We start from the raw sequence: 21,254 nt of genomic DNA, 5'->3' as shown, positions 1-21,254 counted from the left end.
TTTTCCACATGTACAAGAAATATGGTAACCATATTTAATATACATGTTTGGGTGAAAAAGAGGCAGGAAAAAAATATTTTTGAAGCAAAATAAAACGTAAAATATCTAATTAATTTGCATGTCATCGGAAAATGTAAACATAAAACAACAGCTCAATTTTATGAAAAGGTCCACGAGTTTTAAATGGCTCGCCAATGACAGCCTGCTTATTATCTACAGTCACACAAAACCTTTGAATGATAATGGATAAATTTTTGTTTCCGCGTTGAATAAACGCCGAATTTTATACCATTCTTATTGTCATTATTTATTCATTCTTTTTCCCCCTATATATAGCTATATAAAATCCGAGGATTGTAACCCCCCTCAAATGAAAATGATTCCACATTAGTCAATATGCCCAACAATTTCAATCATTTTGAATGAATGAGATCCAAAAAATATTGCGTTATATTTACATGCATATAAAGATTTATTTTTTTTTTACATTGATGAAAAATTAGATAGGAAAATTCCAAAGTGAGACATAGGCTTTTTATTTACTCTTGCTACCTACTCTTCATCATGTAAATATTTGGGGTGTGATGGTAATTGGGGCTGCAGGGACCCACTGCGTCAGATAATTCTTGTAAACAAACAGTTTTACTTTTCTGGTTGTCAGTCCTACCTCATACAAAAGGGCCTGACATTATTTTTTATTATGGCAACTAAAATAGATTTCAAACATTTCAAATACATGTAAATACGACAGGTGAGGTTTACATAATAAATAGTTTGCATTGTTAAATTCTTGCATACCTATGCATCTTATTGATAGCTCTTCTTTCATACAGTTTTATAGAGGAGAAATATAACTACGCCATCTTTATTATTGATATAAAATCAACTGCATGTTCTTTCCTAATGATTGCCAAAAAAAAAAAAAAAAAAAAGAAACCTGCCCTACTATTCATTGGTTTCACTCTTGTGATATATAGTAAGGTTCCCATACAAAGGCAAAAACATTGAATTGATAAAATAATAATGCTGCTACAATTTGACCAAAATGAAAATATTTCTTATTCATTTATTGTCGAGCACTTTATTTCTTTTTGATCGTGTTGATTGAACAACATGGCTTGTTTGTCTTGATCTTTGTGAATTGAAACTATAGCTTTTATTTCCATCTCCTCTCCGGGGTGCTATTTATTTTATAATTTTGTTATATTTTTCCATCAGGATTTAATTGCTTTTGATTTAAACTATGCAAATACATATACGATGATTAAAAACGAGAAATAAAAACATGTTGACGTAGGCAAGAAAGAACATGCCAGAAAATACTGATTGAGCCTTTAAAAGTTGTGAAAATTTATAAAATGACCCGATTGTGATGAGCAATCAATACTTGAATATTGCAAGTGTACGTAATTATCCATCAAATTGGATTTTTTAAAATCGTTATTTAAAAGGGTTTGATGCATTTGCAATTGTACCAATTAAACCTTTTTCTACATTTACAATAAACATATCTCAGATAAAATTTCATGATTCTTCAACTATATACCAACATTTCGATAATTTATTAACATGTTAGGCTTAGAATTTATAACGGTTTTTGGAGTTTTCTTCGAAAATGTTGGTAAGTTTTGTTTTTTCAAATAGAATTGGGATATTGGTAATGAAAGCTTTTAATTTAATACAGTGTACTATGTACACATTGCAAATTATGTTTATTCAACGAATTAGGCCTAATGGAGTTTTAAACTACCAAATGGTGAATTTTCTAGGCATCAAATTTTTGTAATGTACACGAAGTTTGATATTTTGTTTTGAAAAGTTATGAAAAATATATAACAGTTTGTTTTAATCTTTAAAGGATGTTACAATCTTCAAATTTGGAAAAGAGATTCACAATTTGATGATAAAATATTTTTCAATGAACCCTATCAGATAAACATTCCATTACATGCGCTATCTGTTACGTCGTGTGGAAGAATGTGTAAAAACGGAAGAGCGATAGCATTATCCTACTTAGATGACGGATGCTACTGTTACAAAAATTGGACAGACGAACAGTCCTTTACAACTTTGGAAGGAGCTCAGTATTATTTCCTTTCAGATGATTACTATTTTCAATCGGATGAACGAAGTAAGTTAAAATATTAACCGAATTGAAAAAAAAAAAAAATAACGTCACTGCTCGTACTGGTATTTGTTTGATACATTATCTTGTCAAAAATTGCATTATTAACATTTCATTCCAATAAAAAAAACTCTATATACCGGTAATCAATTGTTTCAAAAGTTTTAAATACATTTTTAGGTCAATATTAAAATTTCTTTTTAATTAGTGGAAAATGGAACGATCCGATGCTTGTTAGTTACCTTCAAATTATTGAGGCCTGTGTTTCTCTGCTCCTAATTTGCAATGTTTTAATGAATCCTTGACTTCGATTTATGTTCGTTATTTTCATTGATATGTAATTTATTTTGCAACATTTCCACCAAATAGTTGGTACTTCAAGACAGTGGAAATCTTATAAGTGTGTTCTTTTAAACTTCTATTTGGATAGAAAACAATAATATTTGTTTAGGGAGGTATATGAAATATACGTCCATGGAAAAATAATGAATTCATCAAAGTTGTTTAAAAGAAATTTAAGAAAACAGATGTTGTAATGTTATGCCTTACACTGTAAATCATTTGTCAAGTATTCGAATTCATACATCTTAATCTTTAGACTGCAAAGGGCACAACTACCTATTCCTATCTGATATCAGCGTCTGTTATAAAGATTACGTTGACACAAAGAGCTGGAAAGAGGCCAATGCAAAATGTGGATTAGACGGAGGCCACCTTCTTGTGCTTGACACCGTGGAAAAACTCTCTAAATTTCAAAATATTATTCCCGAAAATGGTATGTTTATATTTGATTTAACTGACTCAACATAAGGCCCAAACTGAAATTAATATTAGCTTTTTATGTTTTTTCTTCGTAGAGTATCGTCTGCCAATATTCGCACGTCGCACTTGTGCATCCATTGTTCCTCTAGATCTGAACAACCGGGAAAATATCAATTTCAAATATAAAATTTCAAAATTTATCCTATAGAATGTTGAATTGTTCAAATGATGGACCAGATTCCTTTTCAAAGGCAGATATTCAAGAAATGAGGTAGACAATATCGTGCAAAATGCCTACAATTTGACCATAACATTTTAAAAATGTAATTATCTAACAGATTCAGGTCTAACAACTTATTAATTTGCCTTTAATGAACGCGATTTATACAAAAATATTACGTTCAAACAATAAAATCAAAACTATTTTGACTTTTGTTTTCATAATCTTGGAACATTCATTTTGACAAAAATGGTATTGGCCACGAACGTTTTTGTTCAACCCTCATATTTCCCTAAATGAATATAAATGTTGCATATTTCAATTTGTTCACTGTATATCACAAACGCTATACATGTATACAGTGTAGGGATACACAGAGAGTCTAACGAAAAATCAAATAAAAAGCTACTTTTTAGAAATTTATAATAATATTGTATCAAATTTCGAATTATTTGTCAATCATCCTCAAGCAGGGAAAAATACATGTTCATTCCAGTTAATATGATCTCATGGACACGATTAGGCCACAAATTCCATAGCCAAATTTGTTGGGGGATGCCATTAATTATAAGACCTTATTTTGTTAAATTTTTTTTCATGGGGATTGGATCAGAGTAATCTTTAATCTTTAATAAAGTAAAATTTCCATTACAAAGTACAAGTAAATAGATATTTTCATTACAATATATTTTTATTGTTTACCTGCAAATAGAGATTTAAGTTTCTAATTCAGGTAAAAAATATTCATGCAAATCTTACCAGAGATTATTGCTATTTGATAGACAGGTTCTTGCTTCAAACAAGGAAGAAGAAAATGTAGCAAACATTAGGAACATATATAAAATATGATTCTCGTCAACTTGACACGATAGGCTAACTTATTTCATTTCGTTTAAACAGTTTATTATTGGGTTGGTTTGGAGGACATGAACCAAGATGGCGTCTGGACCTGGACAAACAATGAAAGCAAAGAATTTAATCAAAGCCTATGGTTCCAAGATGAGCCAAACGGAAATGATGAATTCTGTGGAATGGTGCAGTACTTGACATCTGACCCACGAGTTGGAATATTTGACGTTATTTGCGACGAGTCATTGAGATTCCTATGCGAAATATGAAATCTTTTATGAGGATGATTTCGTGAAAATTTTATGCATAATTCATCATTTGTCAAAGTAAATATTCATTTGGCGATATATTAACACATTCATTACTACATACAAAAACATTAATTGTTTTAATTTTAATACAGTTTAGCTTTTAAACCAACAGACACGTAACCGTTACCATCATTCTTGTAAGAGGATTTTCGATAGTTCGATAGATATTTATGACATAATAAGAGAAGCGAAAAAAAGAGTAAATATTTAATGGTACGAAATTTGTTTCTGGTTTATCACCTAAAATTCTGCCTATGAGTGATATTTTTATAAGTATACGAAGTATTCCAGTAAAAAAAAAACAGTTATGTTGTAAATAATGGTATCTTTAATGAGGTCATGTGTAAGTCCCATCGTCAAAGGGTGTTAGGTAGTGATTTTTATAATTGTTGACTACATATTATGAAATTAGGATGCATGTATAATGATTTTTCTTTAATGCGATTAAACTTGGAGCAAGTGTTTTGCATATTTTTTTTTCTAGTCTTTGCTGGTTTTAAAATCAGGATGGAATTATCTAAATTCGATAAATTTAAAAAAGTGGGTGATTTTTAGAAGGTGCATTTTTCTTTTCTCTCTCTCTCTCTTTTTTTTTGGTCTTTAATATATTTTGTGTGAAAAAGAAAATTCCCAAAATCTGAAAAACCTGAGTATTTACCACGATATCTTTTACATCACGCAAATATAACAGTCATACACTAGGTTCTAAAAAATGTAATAAGTTTAGCTTTTCAACAGTATAAAACATGTAATAAGTTTAGCTAATCAACAGTATAAAACATTACTTATATCGAAACTTACCACTGCATCTTATGTTGTTACATGTAGTTAAATCCCTCATAACAAGATTATATTTACAAGTCAACAACAACTTGTCGATATGACCATAATGACGTCATCAGTGTAAAACATGGCGCTATATTCATGTATACAGGTGACTCTCGATGGCTCAAACTCTCAAAGTGAACTCCGGTCCCGTTTTTTCCTCTATATAACTAAGCAAATTTACTTCTGATCTCTCGAACTTCTATCTCTCGAACCAAGATTTGGGCCCGTTACACTCATTTCATTGTTTTTTACCCTCTATCTCTCGAAGTTTTTATTCCACGTGAATAGACGCCAATCAAGCGTTAAATCAATGCACCTTGGACTTACCTGGATAACAGTGAATACCTGGGGCTGACATGGAGGTGTTAACTTGGTGTCTACATAGATGACATTTAACCTGTTGGTCGTCCGTATGCAGATATAGTTAATTGGATATGATAGGTAAATTATAAAAAAAAAATCGCCTACACAACTTATTTTGATTTGAAACAAGGACGATAAAGAAATTGTTTTATTTGTTCAAAATACGTTTATTGTTGCTGATTTCAAGTAATTTACCTGTAAAATACAACTGAAAACGTGCAATGACTTTATTGATATATACTTCCGTTATCCTTAAAAGTAGAATATTGATGATCGGAACTGAACATTCCAGATTTTATTTACATCCTATCTCTCGAACCCCTCGATCTTTCGAACTTTTGTTGCAGTCCATTGAACTTCGAGAGATTGAGAGTCATCTGTATATCGTGAAAGATAGTGACGTCATTGTGTCTTCTTTGCTACTGTTAGTAGCAGTGTTGTTGTGATATTAAACTTATAAGACAACCATAGAAATTAGGTTTGATAAAATAAATCTCCAAGATAACAATGTACATATACATGTAACACTAACTGACACAATGCGCAATTGCTTTATTTTTCTGATTTAACAGAAAATTGCACGGTACATGTTTACCAGTTTTCGCGGATTCAACGATATCCAAAAATAGAGAACTGCACGCGATTTTACGGATAATATCCGATTTAGAGCATTTTTCCAACTTATTAAAGTTTGGAATGATTGTACTTAAAAGTTTCTTATATACCATTGACATAAATAAAAAAAATGTTTAGAAACTTTCTAAAAATCAGTTGAAGATAGAAAGTATCAAAATCTGAGAAACACCACCTATCAACTATATTATTGTACAAAGCTTCGCATTACGTGTTATTTATTGAGGTGTATAGAATCATTAGAATGAGGCTTGCTAAAACAATACATATTTTTAAAGTCAAGAATCCAGAGAATCAAGTATAGTCGCTGGTTGTTGATAATATTTAATATTTAAAACTAACAAGTGATTTTGAAGTATGTTCACTTTACAAAGGGAGTCGACATAAAATTAGCAGAATAATATGCAAATTCATCCAAAATCCAATAAAATAACGAGCCTTCAAATCAAAGAAAATCTTAAAACATGTACCAAATGCACACTGATATTGTAATCGATTAATTTGTTTCACTCATGAATAATTGATGAGAGAAGGATTCGAATGTCAATTAATTTGCACCTCAGGCGTTTCATGCGGGAAATGAATATCAGACTGATACTTTTAATCTATTCCAAAAAAAAGTCAGTGTTATTTTTGATGATTTCACTATTGTCTAGTGAAAACAACAACATTTTTTTACGTCAATTAAACTTTCTCATGAATTTCTAAAGAATTGCGTCTTTTGAATTGTATACATATATATTTTAAAATGTTATAATTTCAACATATTTCTTTTATTTTTATCCTTTAAGAAGAAATTTTGCAGAAGATATTTGATGAAATGTCTATAGAATTACTGTACATGCAGAACAAGTGACAGGATATCGGTTAAATTCTTAATTAAAATTGATGAATATAAGTACATAAAAGACAGAGTTTCTTATCTGATTAAAGGGCCATTATTTAAACTTAAAGGAGCTTTAAGAAATGTCAAAGTTCTAAAAGAGATTGAAAGGAAATGTAAATTGAAAAACCATACTTTTTTTCCTCACTTAACCCCGATGATTGATTTATCATGGTCATTAAATTATCATAAATTAACAAGACAATTAAAAAAGGGACTAGAGACAGAAGGTAAAATACAGATTTCTATGTCTTTGATGTGTTCTCTGAACAAACGTTTATGTAAAGATAAAATAAATGGAACCAAGAAATATGAGAGTAGTGCATATTTAGTAATACACGTCTACTATGGACTTCCCCTTTTCTTTAGGATGTCATTTTATAAAATCCTGTTTAAGATAAAGCTACCCAGCAAGTCTTAAATCAATACTTTTAAAGTTTTTTTAATACATGTAGCAATATCGTTTAGATTATTGATTTAGTGCAGTACGAACCCGATCTTAAACCATATCATGAAAAATTAAAAAGCAATCATTTATAATTCCGTCAAAAATCAATGAAACGTAACGACATGCATACTTGCTCTAAAACTCATCACTCGCATACCAAAAATTAGCTCAATATCTGCAAGCGTTTAGAAAAAAATGTGAAAAAAGTAGGACAGACAGGCAGACTTGGGGACAGCTAGACGGACGGGCGAACAAACTCAGATGAAACCTGCAATCGCCTCTAGTTTCACTGATAGGGGACTAATAACGAGCAGTATTCAAGCTCAAAGTCCATTAAACAATACAAAATAGGAACAGATCAAACACGGAACTTTAGAACATCAGAGATGGGATTAGGTGTCATGGAAGAGTGAGCATCCCCTGCTGAGCGGTCACACCTGCCCTGTGCTCCTTGTCATGACTTGGAAATAACAAAAAAACATCTGTCGACTATTCACATGAGAATGGAAATAACTACTAGACTAAGTATTGTTATTGACAATACGTCGTCTATAAATCTAAATGTCGAGTTGAAGGCCAAAGCAAGTGTTTTTTTTTTCACGTATAAGATTTTGGACAAGTTCTGTTCTATGAACAGAAAAAGAGGTCTGCTGATAATCGGACACAGTTTGTACCCATGGACATTCTTTTGCCCTTTATAGAAGGCCAAAGCAAGTGTTTTCTTTTTTTTTCACGTATAAGATTTTGGACAAGTTCTGTTCTATGAACAGAAAAAGAGGTCTGCTAATAACGGGACACAATTGGTACCCATGGAAATTCCAATAGATTGTTGGAAGACCTGGTCTCCAAAAACCACATAGATATTGCCAATGAGAAACTCAAACATATTTTTTAATGTCAACTTCAGAGTACTTGTACATGTATGCACAATCTGAATGTATTTTTAACAAAATAATTTTAATTAGTAAATGATCAATGACAAAGTAAGAAAATTTACTAGTTCTATTCTTATTTAAAAGCAGGCTGTCAATGATACCAGAAAGCCTGGACTTTAATTGATTGTGCGAAATGGTGGTGTATAAAGTTGAAAATTCTTTAAGCTGTTGATTTCAGTATAATCTTGTGATATCTAGTTTTCCAAAAGTTCCTTCGCATCCTTAAGTATCGACATCTAATCAACAATACTTCTTGAATATATTGTTGTACAGCACTCTTGAAATTTTGAAGTCGTGCTTCATTGAATATCGCACGACCTTGAAAAACCAAGGGTGCCCAAAATAATGTGATAGGATTGGATTTTATGAAATTATAGTCTTTATATCTGTTAATAGAATTTGTATTAATAATCGATGGCAAAGTTTAAGTATTGATTTTTAACAATATTTACCATGATCTCCTTCTCCGAACACATTGTCAAAACACATTGTAAGTTCAGCTCAGAGTTAACAGCAACAAATTTTCTGATCGGTTAAAATCTTTATTTCACATTCGGAAACTCTCTTGTTTTACACCATGATTTGGGAAATGCCCTTGTCTGAGTTATACATAGAATTCAGTTGTTGATTGGATAAGAGAGACACACCTCCGTATCGCAATTTATATGTATTTAAATTCTACTATTTTACTTATACTTCAGTTAATCTGGAACCTTCTTAAAGGTTGGTACCACTTTTTGATTTGAAGGGTGCATCCCGGTCCTTGTCTCTGTCTCGTTCAGTTGTCCTTTTTGTTTTCCTTATTTATACCTTCATTTTATTGTTAATTTTCAGTTCCTTATTTCTATTTTTGGTAAAACGGTTAGGCTAGGCATAGTAGATTTTCCGTGCAGGGAAGGGGCACTTCTCTTTGGACTTAGCATTGGATAGGACGGGCTCTGGACTTCGTACATCTGTTAGGGAGGCACTATTTTCTATTGAGGCCAAAAAGTATATACATGTAGGAAGGTCGTTAGTACATCAGTTTTCGTTGTAAATATACAAATGTAAATATTTTGTGCTGTTAATAAAAACAATTGTAGCCATAATAAATACTTGTTAATTTAAAAACTCTTGCTATCAAAATTTTTGGGTTAGTAAGTCTCTTTCGTGACTGTATGAGATATAAAATGTTTATTTATTGGTTTATAAGAAGTCGGTATAAATAAAACGCGAAGTACTATTATTGATTAAGAAAGTGTGTGATATTTAAGGGTATTTTTATACGGTCATCTTCGTGATACTGGTATCGTGGAATTTCCTAAACTGCATTGATACCATGTAGCGAATTCTGGTTACAATAATAAAATTAACGAGTTTAAGATATTTCTCATTGTGTTCTTCACCATTTTATTTCTGTATGAAATATACTTTTATTTTTGTCGATCTGTTCTCATGTAAGATACCGGTAGTCAGCATTTTACATGTACCTAACAACTTTTATACAGCTCAAATTAGTGCTGATCTTAAGAATTTTATAATACCCTGAACTCAATTTAAAATGTATTTGTGATTTTTTTTTCCAATATTGAGATAAGATGTTTTAAGGAAAGCTTATCTTTCGTGAAGTTTTTATCCTAAAATTAACAAAAATTTCATTCTTGTTTTTAAGAAATCAATATTTGTCAAGAATGGCTTCAGAAAAAATTAAATGATTCAAGATGAACTAATGAAGGCAGAGATTAAGATTTCCTCTTTGCAGATCAGTCAAACATGTATTATTCCAAAGCATATCAAGTTTCCACAGCATCGTAGGATTTATTGAGAAATTTTAGTAATAATCGTAAGCCCTATGCATTAACTACGACATACATTGATGTTTCGATCTTGAACCTGATAAACAGAAACTGTGATAGGAAATGAGTTTAGAATTGCACAAATTGTCTTTTCTGCGAGTATCATTCACCGAACATCTTCATAATTAAGGAAAGGACACTTCAAAATACATCATGAGGAAACATTTGACATATGTTGTATTGATGGCATTTATCTGGTGTCTTGCTGGACAAGATATAGAAAAGAAAATTCATTACGGTAAGAGAATACTGGATGCATTAATTGACATAGTTCAGGGAATCAGTTCTATAGAGTGTACAGAAGAATGTTTCAGTAGAAGAAGATGTTTGTCAGTGAATTACTGGAGAAGTATACTGTTATGCGAGATGAACAGTGTGGACACATCGACACATTTACTATCAGATGAACCAAGGACAGTGTTTGCTAGAATCGCTTCATGGGAACAGGTAAAACACTTGACACCGTCAAGAATGAATTGATATAAGAATACGACATTGAGTTAATGACTTATCTATGTTCGTTTTATGCCCCCGTAATCAAAGATCCGGGGGATATAGCTTTTGTCGTGTCCGTCCGTCTAGCTGTCTGTCTATCAGTATAGCTGTCTGGCTGTTTGTCCGCAAAAACTTGAACATTTCCCATAACTTTTGATTAGTTGAGTTATGACTTTCATATTTCACATGTTCATTTCTTGTTACAAGACCTTTCTCTTGGTAGCACCAAATTTACAATTTTGACCGTGGAGTTTGACCCACTTTTACACAAAAAATCCCAGCTTTTATTTTGGCCATAACTTTTGTAGGTTGAATACTAGGACTTTCATGCTTCACATGTGTATTTTATGTGTATTTTTGTGGCAGGACCTTTCAAAGGATATCATCAATTTTGACCTTCTGACCTCCACCTTGGAGATTCCTGTACTTATGAGATAACTTTAATCGTTGTCGTAATTTTTGAACTGTAATGGATAAGGCTTTTATACTTAAAATAATTATGTAATTCTTGTAAGAAGACCCTTCATTGGATCTGAGAACTTTGACCCTGTGACCTATTTAAAAAAAAACAAACCTCGACCATATCTTTCGAAGAAATAGGGCTGGGGCTTTTATACTTCATATATGTAATTTTTGTGACATTAGCCAACAAAAGAAACCAACAATTTTGACCCATTGACCTTGGAGTTTGACCTAACATATCCAATGCCATAACTGTTGAACAGGTGGTGCTAGCAGGGTTATCATATTTTACCATTGAATTTCTTGTAAGAAGACACTACTTTGGGTACCAATATATTTAATTTACATTTATCAAGAAAAGTTTAATTCAATATGTTGCCAGACAGAGGCAACAGTGTTTTACAAACACATGTTTTTTTTAAGATTGCGGAATTTTGTTCTCATTGTGTGTATTTGTTTCGAAGTTTAAAAGAATATATCTTTTAAACACCTTTGACTGAATTCTTTTTTTTAAAACAGTATTATAAAAACTGATTCTTACGTGGATTTCGAACGCAAGTGTTTATTAATATATAACCAGATTCCTGAGAAGGAAATCATATAATGGGGATGAAAAAGAATAAAAGATTATACTCTTTTAATCTTAATTATTGATAAACATGTATGCAACTTTCATTTTGTCATATTTTCTGTCGTATGGTATATATGTGTATGTATCTGTACAACACTACATGAAATTCCTGTTGATGTTGATATCAAAAATGCAACCCTTTAAAATGAGGGTAGAGTTCTGTGATTCAACATAGAATGTTCAACATAGTGTTAGTTTCACATATGTCAGTTCAATAAGAAATTTTCCATATCTTGATTTAAAGTGTTAAAAGGACAATTCCTTTTGTAACCCTAAGTATAAATTGTACTTCACTGCTGCCAATACTTTACCAAAAAATCAATTTTTTCCAATTATTTTCACCCAACAAAAAGTCGTGAATTGCGATTTTCAATATAATGTAGGAATCACCAGAGAAAACATTTCACTTACATGTATAATGAGAATAACATGAACAATACACCTTTTGATAAACTATATACGCTGTAACACTGACTAATTTTTTAATTGATTAATGAGCTTAATATATAATTTTATTTTTGAATTGCTTCAGAACAAAATCTTGTAAACAATCTTCAATCCATATGTTATGTTTTTTCTTCCATAATTTACATATCAGAAAACAATAAATTATACTAAAAAAGTTTCTATATTGATAATCAAAGCAGTATAACATCATTGTGAATTTCATTATATGTTTCATACATATTCATAATTTTATAAAAGACTATTCTGTACTGTTTGTAGCGTTTCATTGAAGGTTGCAGAGATCATTATTGTGCAATAAACATGCAATGTGTTCCTGGTCCTTTTGGGGCTCAAAGGTGTGAAATTTCAGGTAAATTATAAAATGCAAAAGTACTGGGGACAAATTAAGAAAATGAGAAATTTTGATGAAAGTTAGAAACTTTTTAATAAAAAGAAGAAATATTGTACGAGAAGCATCAAAAAGTGCGATTATTTATTTCACAAAAAAGTGACCTAATGTATATTTTGATTGGCGTTACATAAATTACATATACAGATTAAAACATCAGAGATATATAGGATCAGGCATAAAGGAGGAGTAAGTTTCTTCTGTCGACCAGTCCTGCGCATCGTATTTTAATAGACCTCTTTTGAACAGATTTATCATAACATAATATAAGTCTCTTTTTTGTATATCCTGTATTTTATATAATTGTAGATTCTGTATATGTGTTGTAGGTTGAACTCACAAAATTAAAGACAATGTTTTTCTTATCAAAGTTATTGAATCAATTATCTGCGATAGAGGACAAAGATCAATGTTTTGTTAACTGTTAACTAATTTACAGATTGCGGACCTCTTCCAAGCTTGAAAAACGCAAAAGAAATAAAATTAAACGGGCAGCTTCTTACCATTGAAATCGGTTCGCTAAGGAAATTCCGTTGCTATCCATGGGCTTTTGAGAATAAGTATAGACACAAAGCAATATGTCGATCAGACGGATATTGGACACATTATCAAAACACTTCATGCAGTATGTACTTATTATAAATACACAAGTCATTATTATTCAACACTACAGAAATGAAAAAAAATCTTATTTTCTGCTTCCGTTATTTTTAAAGAATGTTTTCCATTTTAAACAAGACTTGGTCACCTGTGCTACTGACGTGACATCGGTAGAAACTCTAGATATTAATAATAAAGACATTGATGTACCATATGTTTACTCTGAGGGACATAAATGGGCGGTAAGTCAGTAAAATTCGAATTTTTATTTGTTAAGTATTTTTTTAGTCCTTGAGCTTGCAACAGTTAAAATTTTGATCTCTTTTTTGTATAAACCCGTAATTTCCCCTTCTATTTACCGATACTAATCAATAACAAAAATCTATTTTCTGAACATACTCTTGTGTATCTTTTTAATTTAAAACCATTCATCTTACAATTGCATTTGGGGCGAAGGTCTGAAAAAATGATTGCATATAAGAAATAGATAAAAATTAATACATTCTCTCTTGTGTAATATACAATGCATTTTTCAACCCGGTTGCTCTTGTTGAAGTCTCGGATTTTTTCCCGAACTTTAAGGATACTACATATAACTGCAGTTTTGTATTTGACAAATTTTATTAGGTGATACAAAGAAGATGCTTGAACAACACAGTCTTTTATAGAAGTTGGTCCGACTACAAGACTGGTTTTGGTAACTTCAAAAAGAAATCTGATTTTTGGATAGGTATGTATACATGGGAAATGAATAAATATATGATAATTATAATTTTCATTAAAATACAGTATTTGTGATGAGAATAACTGAAAAAAATCCTTTTGAATTATCTGATTTAAATTTCAGTTTATTATTTCCTCTGTTTACACATTTTGCAACAGGAAATGACGTAATACACATGTTGACGAAAAATGGTTACAATCACATGAGAGTTGAGATGCTGAAGACAGACAACGAACCGTTAGAGGCAGAATACAGTCATTTCTTTGTCGGAGATGAAGGCACCGAATACAATCTAACAATAACTGGATTCAAAGGGTTGTATGGTGAGAATCCTGTTCTATAAATAGTTACATTTGAATTGAATATTTTATAATTACCACTTTAATGTCCTCTAAGGAAAAAGGGATATAGTATAGTATAGTGAAATATGACATCACATCAATTGTTAAAAACACATTATTTAATCATATGCAAAAAAACATAAAGATTGGCAAGCAGCACAGTTAAGGTTACAGTAAGGAGGCGGGGCCTAATTTATACGGGAAATATTTACTATGACGTCAAAAAAATAAGGTCTTCAAAATACCACAAAATGAAGTTATTAGGTATTTTAAACTGCCGGATAGATGTATACTAAGCAAAAACTTAGTATTACATGCCGTTTTGTCGTTTGATAAATCCCACACAACAATACATCAACGATGCATCGATCGCAATGCACTTGTCAATGTGACGTCATCTCGCAAAAATGAAGCAGTTTGTACACAGTGAGAGGCTGATCAAGTCACATTTTACAATGCAAAATGTCTTTTTGTTCTCAAATAAAATATTACTTGCAATTGCAGTTATATAAAAGGCCGTTATCTAATATGCAATGTCTATTTTCCTATTTTATTTATATACTGTCCATATATACTCCAGACAAATGATACTGTCGTATTTTTATATGCAGATTCATTAAAAAAGTAATAGAAGGGCCATAATAAATCAATTCATTGGAAGAACATACCCTCAATGTATCTTGCCAACTTTTTACAAATGAAGCATTAGGATATTTGAAAAGTGCTGCGAACATCATGACATTATGCAAATATTCATAGCTATATTTAATGTAGTTGACCAGCAAAATATTCGACCTGCCGTCCAACAAATTAAAATTAAGCACCTAAAAAGGTAATCTACATGTATATAGGTTTGCAGCACTTAAAAAACATATAGTGTTGAAAGGGATTATAAATTAGATTAAGATTTTTAACTTGATTATGCTGTTGCAATATTGGAATTTATAGATGACCTCTAAACTGCAAGTATTATTGCAAAAATATGTGACTTCGACATCACGTGATAATGTCCTCAACATGTAGATGTAAACCACATTACATTTTTTAATATCAATGAAGTCCTAATAAGAATTACCTATCCTTATGATGTATGTATTTATTATCTTAAAAATCGACGGTATTTCAATAATATGTAACCTTAACTGTACTGCGCACTAAAGAATATTTTGCATATCTCATCAGGTGATTTAGTGCATTAAATATCCCCTTATGACCGCTCACATCCGCTTTGACCGGGTTGTTGAAACGTTCCGACGTCGAATTTAGTGTGAAATTAAACAGAGACTACCGATTGAAATAAAACATATATCAGCATAAATACGATCCATTGACAGGATATTTTTGCAAACAAGGTCATTATAAGTACCAAAGAATCCATGAAGCCCTCATAAAATTGAGGTCGTTGAAGCCTGTCTAGGATTAAGAACTGTTCATATTCCGATGAATGATCTTGAGTAATAAAAAATGTTGACGATAGAAGAAATGAAAGTATCGTGTTCGTCTTACAATTTAGTTTTTCTCTTTTTGGCTTCTTTATTTCTTTCTTCTTTTTTTGGACTGAATTTAATGCATTTTCAATGTTTTTCTTAAGCAAAAAATCATTGAGAGAGAGAGAGAGACGAAAAAAGGGTCCCCAACTTTCATCAAAAGACTCTGTTTCATTATTTTCATAAGATATCTATTTATGTCATTCATACATTGTCTAAATAGAGGATATCAACCCAGATAAGGTAATGTTTCTAAATATACAAGTGTACAAATAAATGAAATATTTTATTTGTAGTGCAATTATTTTTTATACTTTCATTATTTCTAAATTTTCTGTAGAAAATTTGTTATCCTAGCTAAAGTTCCAGGAAATCTTTGCCGGTAGACCGGAGATTTTGATATATTTTTCAAGAAAGATAATCATAACATAATTCTTATCTTTGCGTGATCCAGTTTAAAGGTCATAAGAGAAAAATACCTGAACACATTGAGTTACATACGGGAATAACTTTATCTAAGCTGATAAAACTAGACTGAAAATATTATTTAGATTTTTAATGCAAGATAGCGACAACACAGTTGATCAAAATTACTCAGTCGGGAAAATGAGCTTTGACTTACGTTGTTTATCTCCCTTAGCCTATGACGTCAAAAAGGCCCAGTCGCTTTTTAAGGCTATGCAATGTTTGCAAAATGTCATGTCATTTTGCAGCTTAATTTCAAGAAATGTTATCATCATGACTGAAACCTTGTATAATTATACAATCTTCAAACGGGCTGGTATTTCTTTTTTTTTTTTTTTTTTATAATTTTCACCGCAGAGTTTCAAGATTTTTAGCACGTTTTATCAGTCAGTGATTATTTTCATCTTTCATTTGTTTGACACTTCGACCGATTAAGAGAAAGAATAAAAGCGATTGAAAGAGAGAAAGATGTGAGGGTGGGAATTAATTCACTTTTATATGCATGGGCATTTATTTACAACATTGTTTTTATCATCAAGATTCCAACGTGGTCAATGATTCAATTTTTCTGGACAATATAGAACTAGTGAATGCGCTACCTATATGATCATAGGTAGGGCCTTTGGCTTTTATGTTGTTGTTTATTTTTCTTTTAAAATGTGAAGTTAAACATGAAATTTTTATTAGGTTAATGTTTTTTTCAATAAATTCAATTTTAATTATTTGACAGCGTTTATTTATATTCACTTATTCATGTACAACACTCTACCCCACCTCCTGTCTCTCTCTCTCTATGCCCCCCCCCCCCCGTGATTTTTGATTTTCCATACTTTTTGTACAAGAAAATTCTCAAAATTTAACATTTTCCCAAATGGTCTTTAACAACTAGGACAAAAACTAAACAATTTACACTTGTATATTATGCGTTAGCTAGTACAAACGACTGTCAAACAAAAAAATAAACGGCTTAATCCAAGCCTATGTAGGAAAAAATAAATATATCATGGCTTCATTATGAAAAATACATCTATGAAATGTAGAGATAAGAAATCGGTTTTTCTTTTTCAATTTAGTAAAATTTAAAAAATACTGCAAATTTACAATTATTTTGACAGTCTTAGATTATAAAGAGCAGTACCTATCAACGTGACTGTATTGTACACTGTAAGAATCTCATTTGCTTTGAGCTTAAAATTAACTTCTTCTTATTAGTACTCGTCATAATGTATTGTCTTTCTGCACGAAAATACAATCATGTTGTCATATACTCAGGGATTCTACTGCTATATCGATATTGCAGCAATTAATGTCTGTCTTTCAGATCAGAGAATAGGAAACATGCTGACATTTAAAGTGACACATGCTTATCACGGACTTCAATACCACAGGTCCCCGTGTTTTTTTTGTTTTGTTTTTTTTTTTTGTAGTAAACATGAGGGATATTCCCTACATACTTGTTAAAATTCCTTTTATATTTCTATAGGCTTTATCAAATTTCTATTGTAAGTTGATATATGTTAATCTTACATGTAATACATCATTCTATTCTTTTTTTGCATTTCGCGATTTTCTTTGATTTAAAAGGATTTAATATTTTTTTCTTCAACAGACGATGAAATCTTCTAATTGATTTTGCATTAAGGGTACTTACCACAAACAAAAAATGGATGCACGGGTTGATATATATATTTTTTGACTGATTTTGATTTGTATTGATATAAATAATAAATCCCTGAAATATAAAGAAATCGTAGGTTTTCCATGGTGCTTAGATTTGAGATTTTATTTTGCCCTCTATATAATTCCATACAAAATTTTGCACAATTTTTTAACTTTATGACAAAATCTTATAAAATTCTCCCACTCTACTTGGTTAACATGATTCAGGTTGTCAATTTAAATGTAAATCTATAAGAAATAATGCTGATTTCTGAAAAAAGCTTGTTTGTGTTATTTATCCTTAAATATGGAAAATGGTATTAATTCGTTTCTTCAGTTTTGATTTATATGGAGTAGGTAATCATGTTTGGATTGATTGTATACTGTTTAACGTCCCTCTCCAGAACATTTCACTGATATGGAGACGTCACCATTGCTGGTGAAGGGCTGCGAATTTATGCCTTTGCTCGGCACTTACGGCCTTTGAGCAGGGACGGGTCTTTATCGTGCCAAACCTGCTGTGACACGGGGCCTCGGTTTATACGGTCTCATACGAAAGACCGCCCCATTTAGTCGCCTTTTACGACAAGCAAGGGGGGTACTGAGGACCTATTCTAACCCGGATCCCCACGGGGCATCATGTTTGGAGGGTAAAGGGGTAATTGTTTAAGGATATGCATCAGGGTCATTTTCCGAAGAAAACACCAGTTTTTAGTTGCCGTTATTTATTAACGACTTATTCAAATTGAAATGAAGGAACGACGAAATCATATATAAATTATTTGAACACAGACATGCGTTTATTCTAAAAATAAGATATAATAAACTTGATAAAATAGAGTATATTTACATTATATCCAATGATCCGTTTGCATTAGTGGGCCTTTGTGACGTCATAAAACAACAAAATCAAGAACGATAAGCGGGTAAGAAAAGTAACAAGTGGAATAATTTTTATCTTTATTTCACAGCAGAACAAAGGCCAGAAAATATAATTAATCGTAATTTAACATTCTTTTATATGTAGCTTTGGGTTTAAAAAGTGAAATTATGGTGTTAGGAATCATTTCCTATGACCTTTAATGTTGTGTACAGATTTGCTATCTAAATAATTGTCACATGACTTTGACATGGGGTAAAACGATACTGATTACAGAACTTTTGTTTTCTGAGGTTTGTATTTTGCAGTTTTGTTTAGCAGTGCAACTGATATAGTTGAAACGTTGTTTTATTAATTTTTATCATAATCTTTCATGGACAAATATACTGATTGCTATATACACAATAGTGACTTTTATTCTTTATGTAATTTTGGTACATGTAATGTTCTTTAAATTGACGTAAAATGTATATGCATGTATTTGATTAAAATTTAAAATTGATAATAAATATTATATGAGAAATGTCTCCTACCAAAGTCCAAAAATTGAAAATTAATGTAGTTGTCATGCATGATAGATTCTGACAATATGAAATTACATAACTTTATATATCATACAAAATACGGACATTTTCTTTAGATTGCATGACAAACAAGATTGATGAAAGAGCAAACGCTAATGGGATGAAATTCAGCACATTTGATAGAGAAAACGATCAATGGAATAATGGAATCTGTGCTAATGATTGTCGGTCGGGCTGGTGGTTCCATTCTTGTACTTGTGGAAATCTTAATGGATTGTTTGGAAATGAGAAGAGTGGTTCTGTGATGCGTTGGATGTGTGCAGATGGGTGGATATGTCCCCTCAAAGCCACCAGAATCCTGCTCAGACCACAGTAATAAAATTACACGACTGTTAATTACAAAAAATTGTAAAAGTGACCATAAATGTGCTAAATTATGCAAATTGATAACATTAAAAATCATGCAGGTTTAACAAGATCATAGTTAGATAAAATCGAGGCGATTTTCGTTTTTGATTAAAGACCCTTGTTATATGTAGTTTAGACTGTAATTTGTAGTTTAATTGGGAAGACAATATATATAGATATAGTGAAATTCATTAAGAACTTACAGTACCGACCGGACACAACCTAACACCAGAGCGATATCGAAGAGGACCCGGGTTCGCTTCGCAAGTTCGCTCGGGGTCCGCTTCGGGTTCGCTTTCAGAAATTTTGGGACCACTCTGGGTGCGCTCCGGGTTCGCTCAGGGTCAGCTCTGGGACCGCTAGAACGAACCCGGCGTTCGCTTTCTGGGACCGCTTTACGCACTGATGCGTGAAGCGGACCCCACTTTAATCTCGCCGCCAGTAAGCCCCGCCCCTTTTATATTCCAATACAGTAACGGAATTGCAGAATCGATCTTTGTTGTTTGGCGACAATCGACGTACACTGTACATGTATACAGTGACATTATTGAGAACATTGATAAAATTTCCAAAATTCAACTGTACATTCGACGTAGATTTATAATTATTTCCTTGATTTCTCCGCTCTCGGAATTTCGATCCCGAGAAATTCCAAGTTATTTAATAGAGGGCTATTAGGCATTTATTTTCTTTATTTATAACGTTAAAACAAAAACAGAAGAGGAAGAAAAAGGTGTTGAATCGGTTTTCAATGTGTCGAATGGTGTACAAGTGAAACTGACAAAAGCATCTAAACATGTTATCTTTCAAATTTATGCATTATATAGTTCTAAATCATATTTGTCATTCTTTGTGTTTTGCTAAATCGTAGTTTAAATGTTTGACAAACACTGAATTATGATATCAATAAATTAACCTATTGTACACATATTATATTTAGATTTTATTTATAGTAGTAACACATTGAAAGTTCGTAATAAATATTTACCTGACATTTTCTAAAAAAAATAAATAAATAGATTATATGACATCTTTATTACGCTCAGAATTATGGAGAGAGTATGATTTTAATAAGAATGAAAAAAATAAAATGACAAATAATAATTATTCTCCCGATAAGAATATCATAATATTCCCCCCTACTTCACATACACACATTAAAGAAATTTAAAATTATTTTTAAAAAATATACTTCTAAATATTTAAATGTGTATAAATATAGGAAAAATGAACACAAAAAAGAGATCGTAACTTTAAACTCTCATCATTAAACTGGATTTTAATAATAAAGCCTGATGGGTTTTTTTTTAATTAAATTTCCATGAGTCGTTCTTCCAATTCTGTACTCGAATTGTTTTCTATAAGCCTGAAGCAGCTTTTTTTTTCAAATAATACACTACGATGTACATGCACATTGATTTTTTTCATGCCCAAATAAAAAGATCAATAATTTTGTTGTGAATTTTGATTTAATGTAATTTGAAGGAACATGTAAATTGAGACAATGGAAATAAAATAATTGAATAATGG

At 31.3% G+C, this 21,254-nt stretch overlaps 2 protein-coding genes across 2 annotated transcripts; both read left to right on the top strand.

Moving 5' to 3' along the window:
• Positions 1–1,977: 1,977 nt before the first annotated feature.
• On the top strand, positions 1,978–4,232 carry LOC134281063 (perlucin-like protein). The gene is made up of 3 exons (XM_062763523.1): positions 1,978–2,131; positions 2,724–2,900; positions 4,008–4,232. The coding sequence occupies exons 1-3, from the start codon at positions 1,978–1,980 to the stop codon at positions 4,223–4,225; spliced, it is 549 nt and encodes a 182-aa protein (XP_062619507.1). The 3' UTR covers positions 4,226–4,232.
• A 6,113-nt stretch (positions 4,233–10,345) lies between these two features.
• On the top strand, positions 10,346–19,692 carry LOC134281062 (fibrinogen-like protein 1). The gene is made up of 5 exons (XM_062763522.1): positions 10,346–10,639; positions 13,353–13,478; positions 13,864–13,966; positions 14,119–14,283; positions 19,433–19,692. The coding sequence occupies exons 1-5, from the start codon at positions 10,346–10,348 to the stop codon at positions 19,690–19,692; spliced, it is 948 nt and encodes a 315-aa protein (XP_062619506.1).
• The last annotated feature ends 1,562 nt before the right edge of the window (positions 19,693–21,254 follow it).

Source organism: Saccostrea cucullata, unplaced genomic scaffold (assembly GCF_032062105.1).
Source record: "Saccostrea cucullata isolate Sc308-1 unplaced genomic scaffold, CSIRO_AGI_Scuc_v1 ctg10957, whole genome shotgun sequence".
Lineage (NCBI taxonomy): Eukaryota > Metazoa > Mollusca > Bivalvia > Ostreida > Ostreidae > Saccostrea > Saccostrea cuccullata.
Note: the sequence above shows the minus strand (reverse complement) of the source record. Positions and strands in the feature narration are given on the sequence as shown.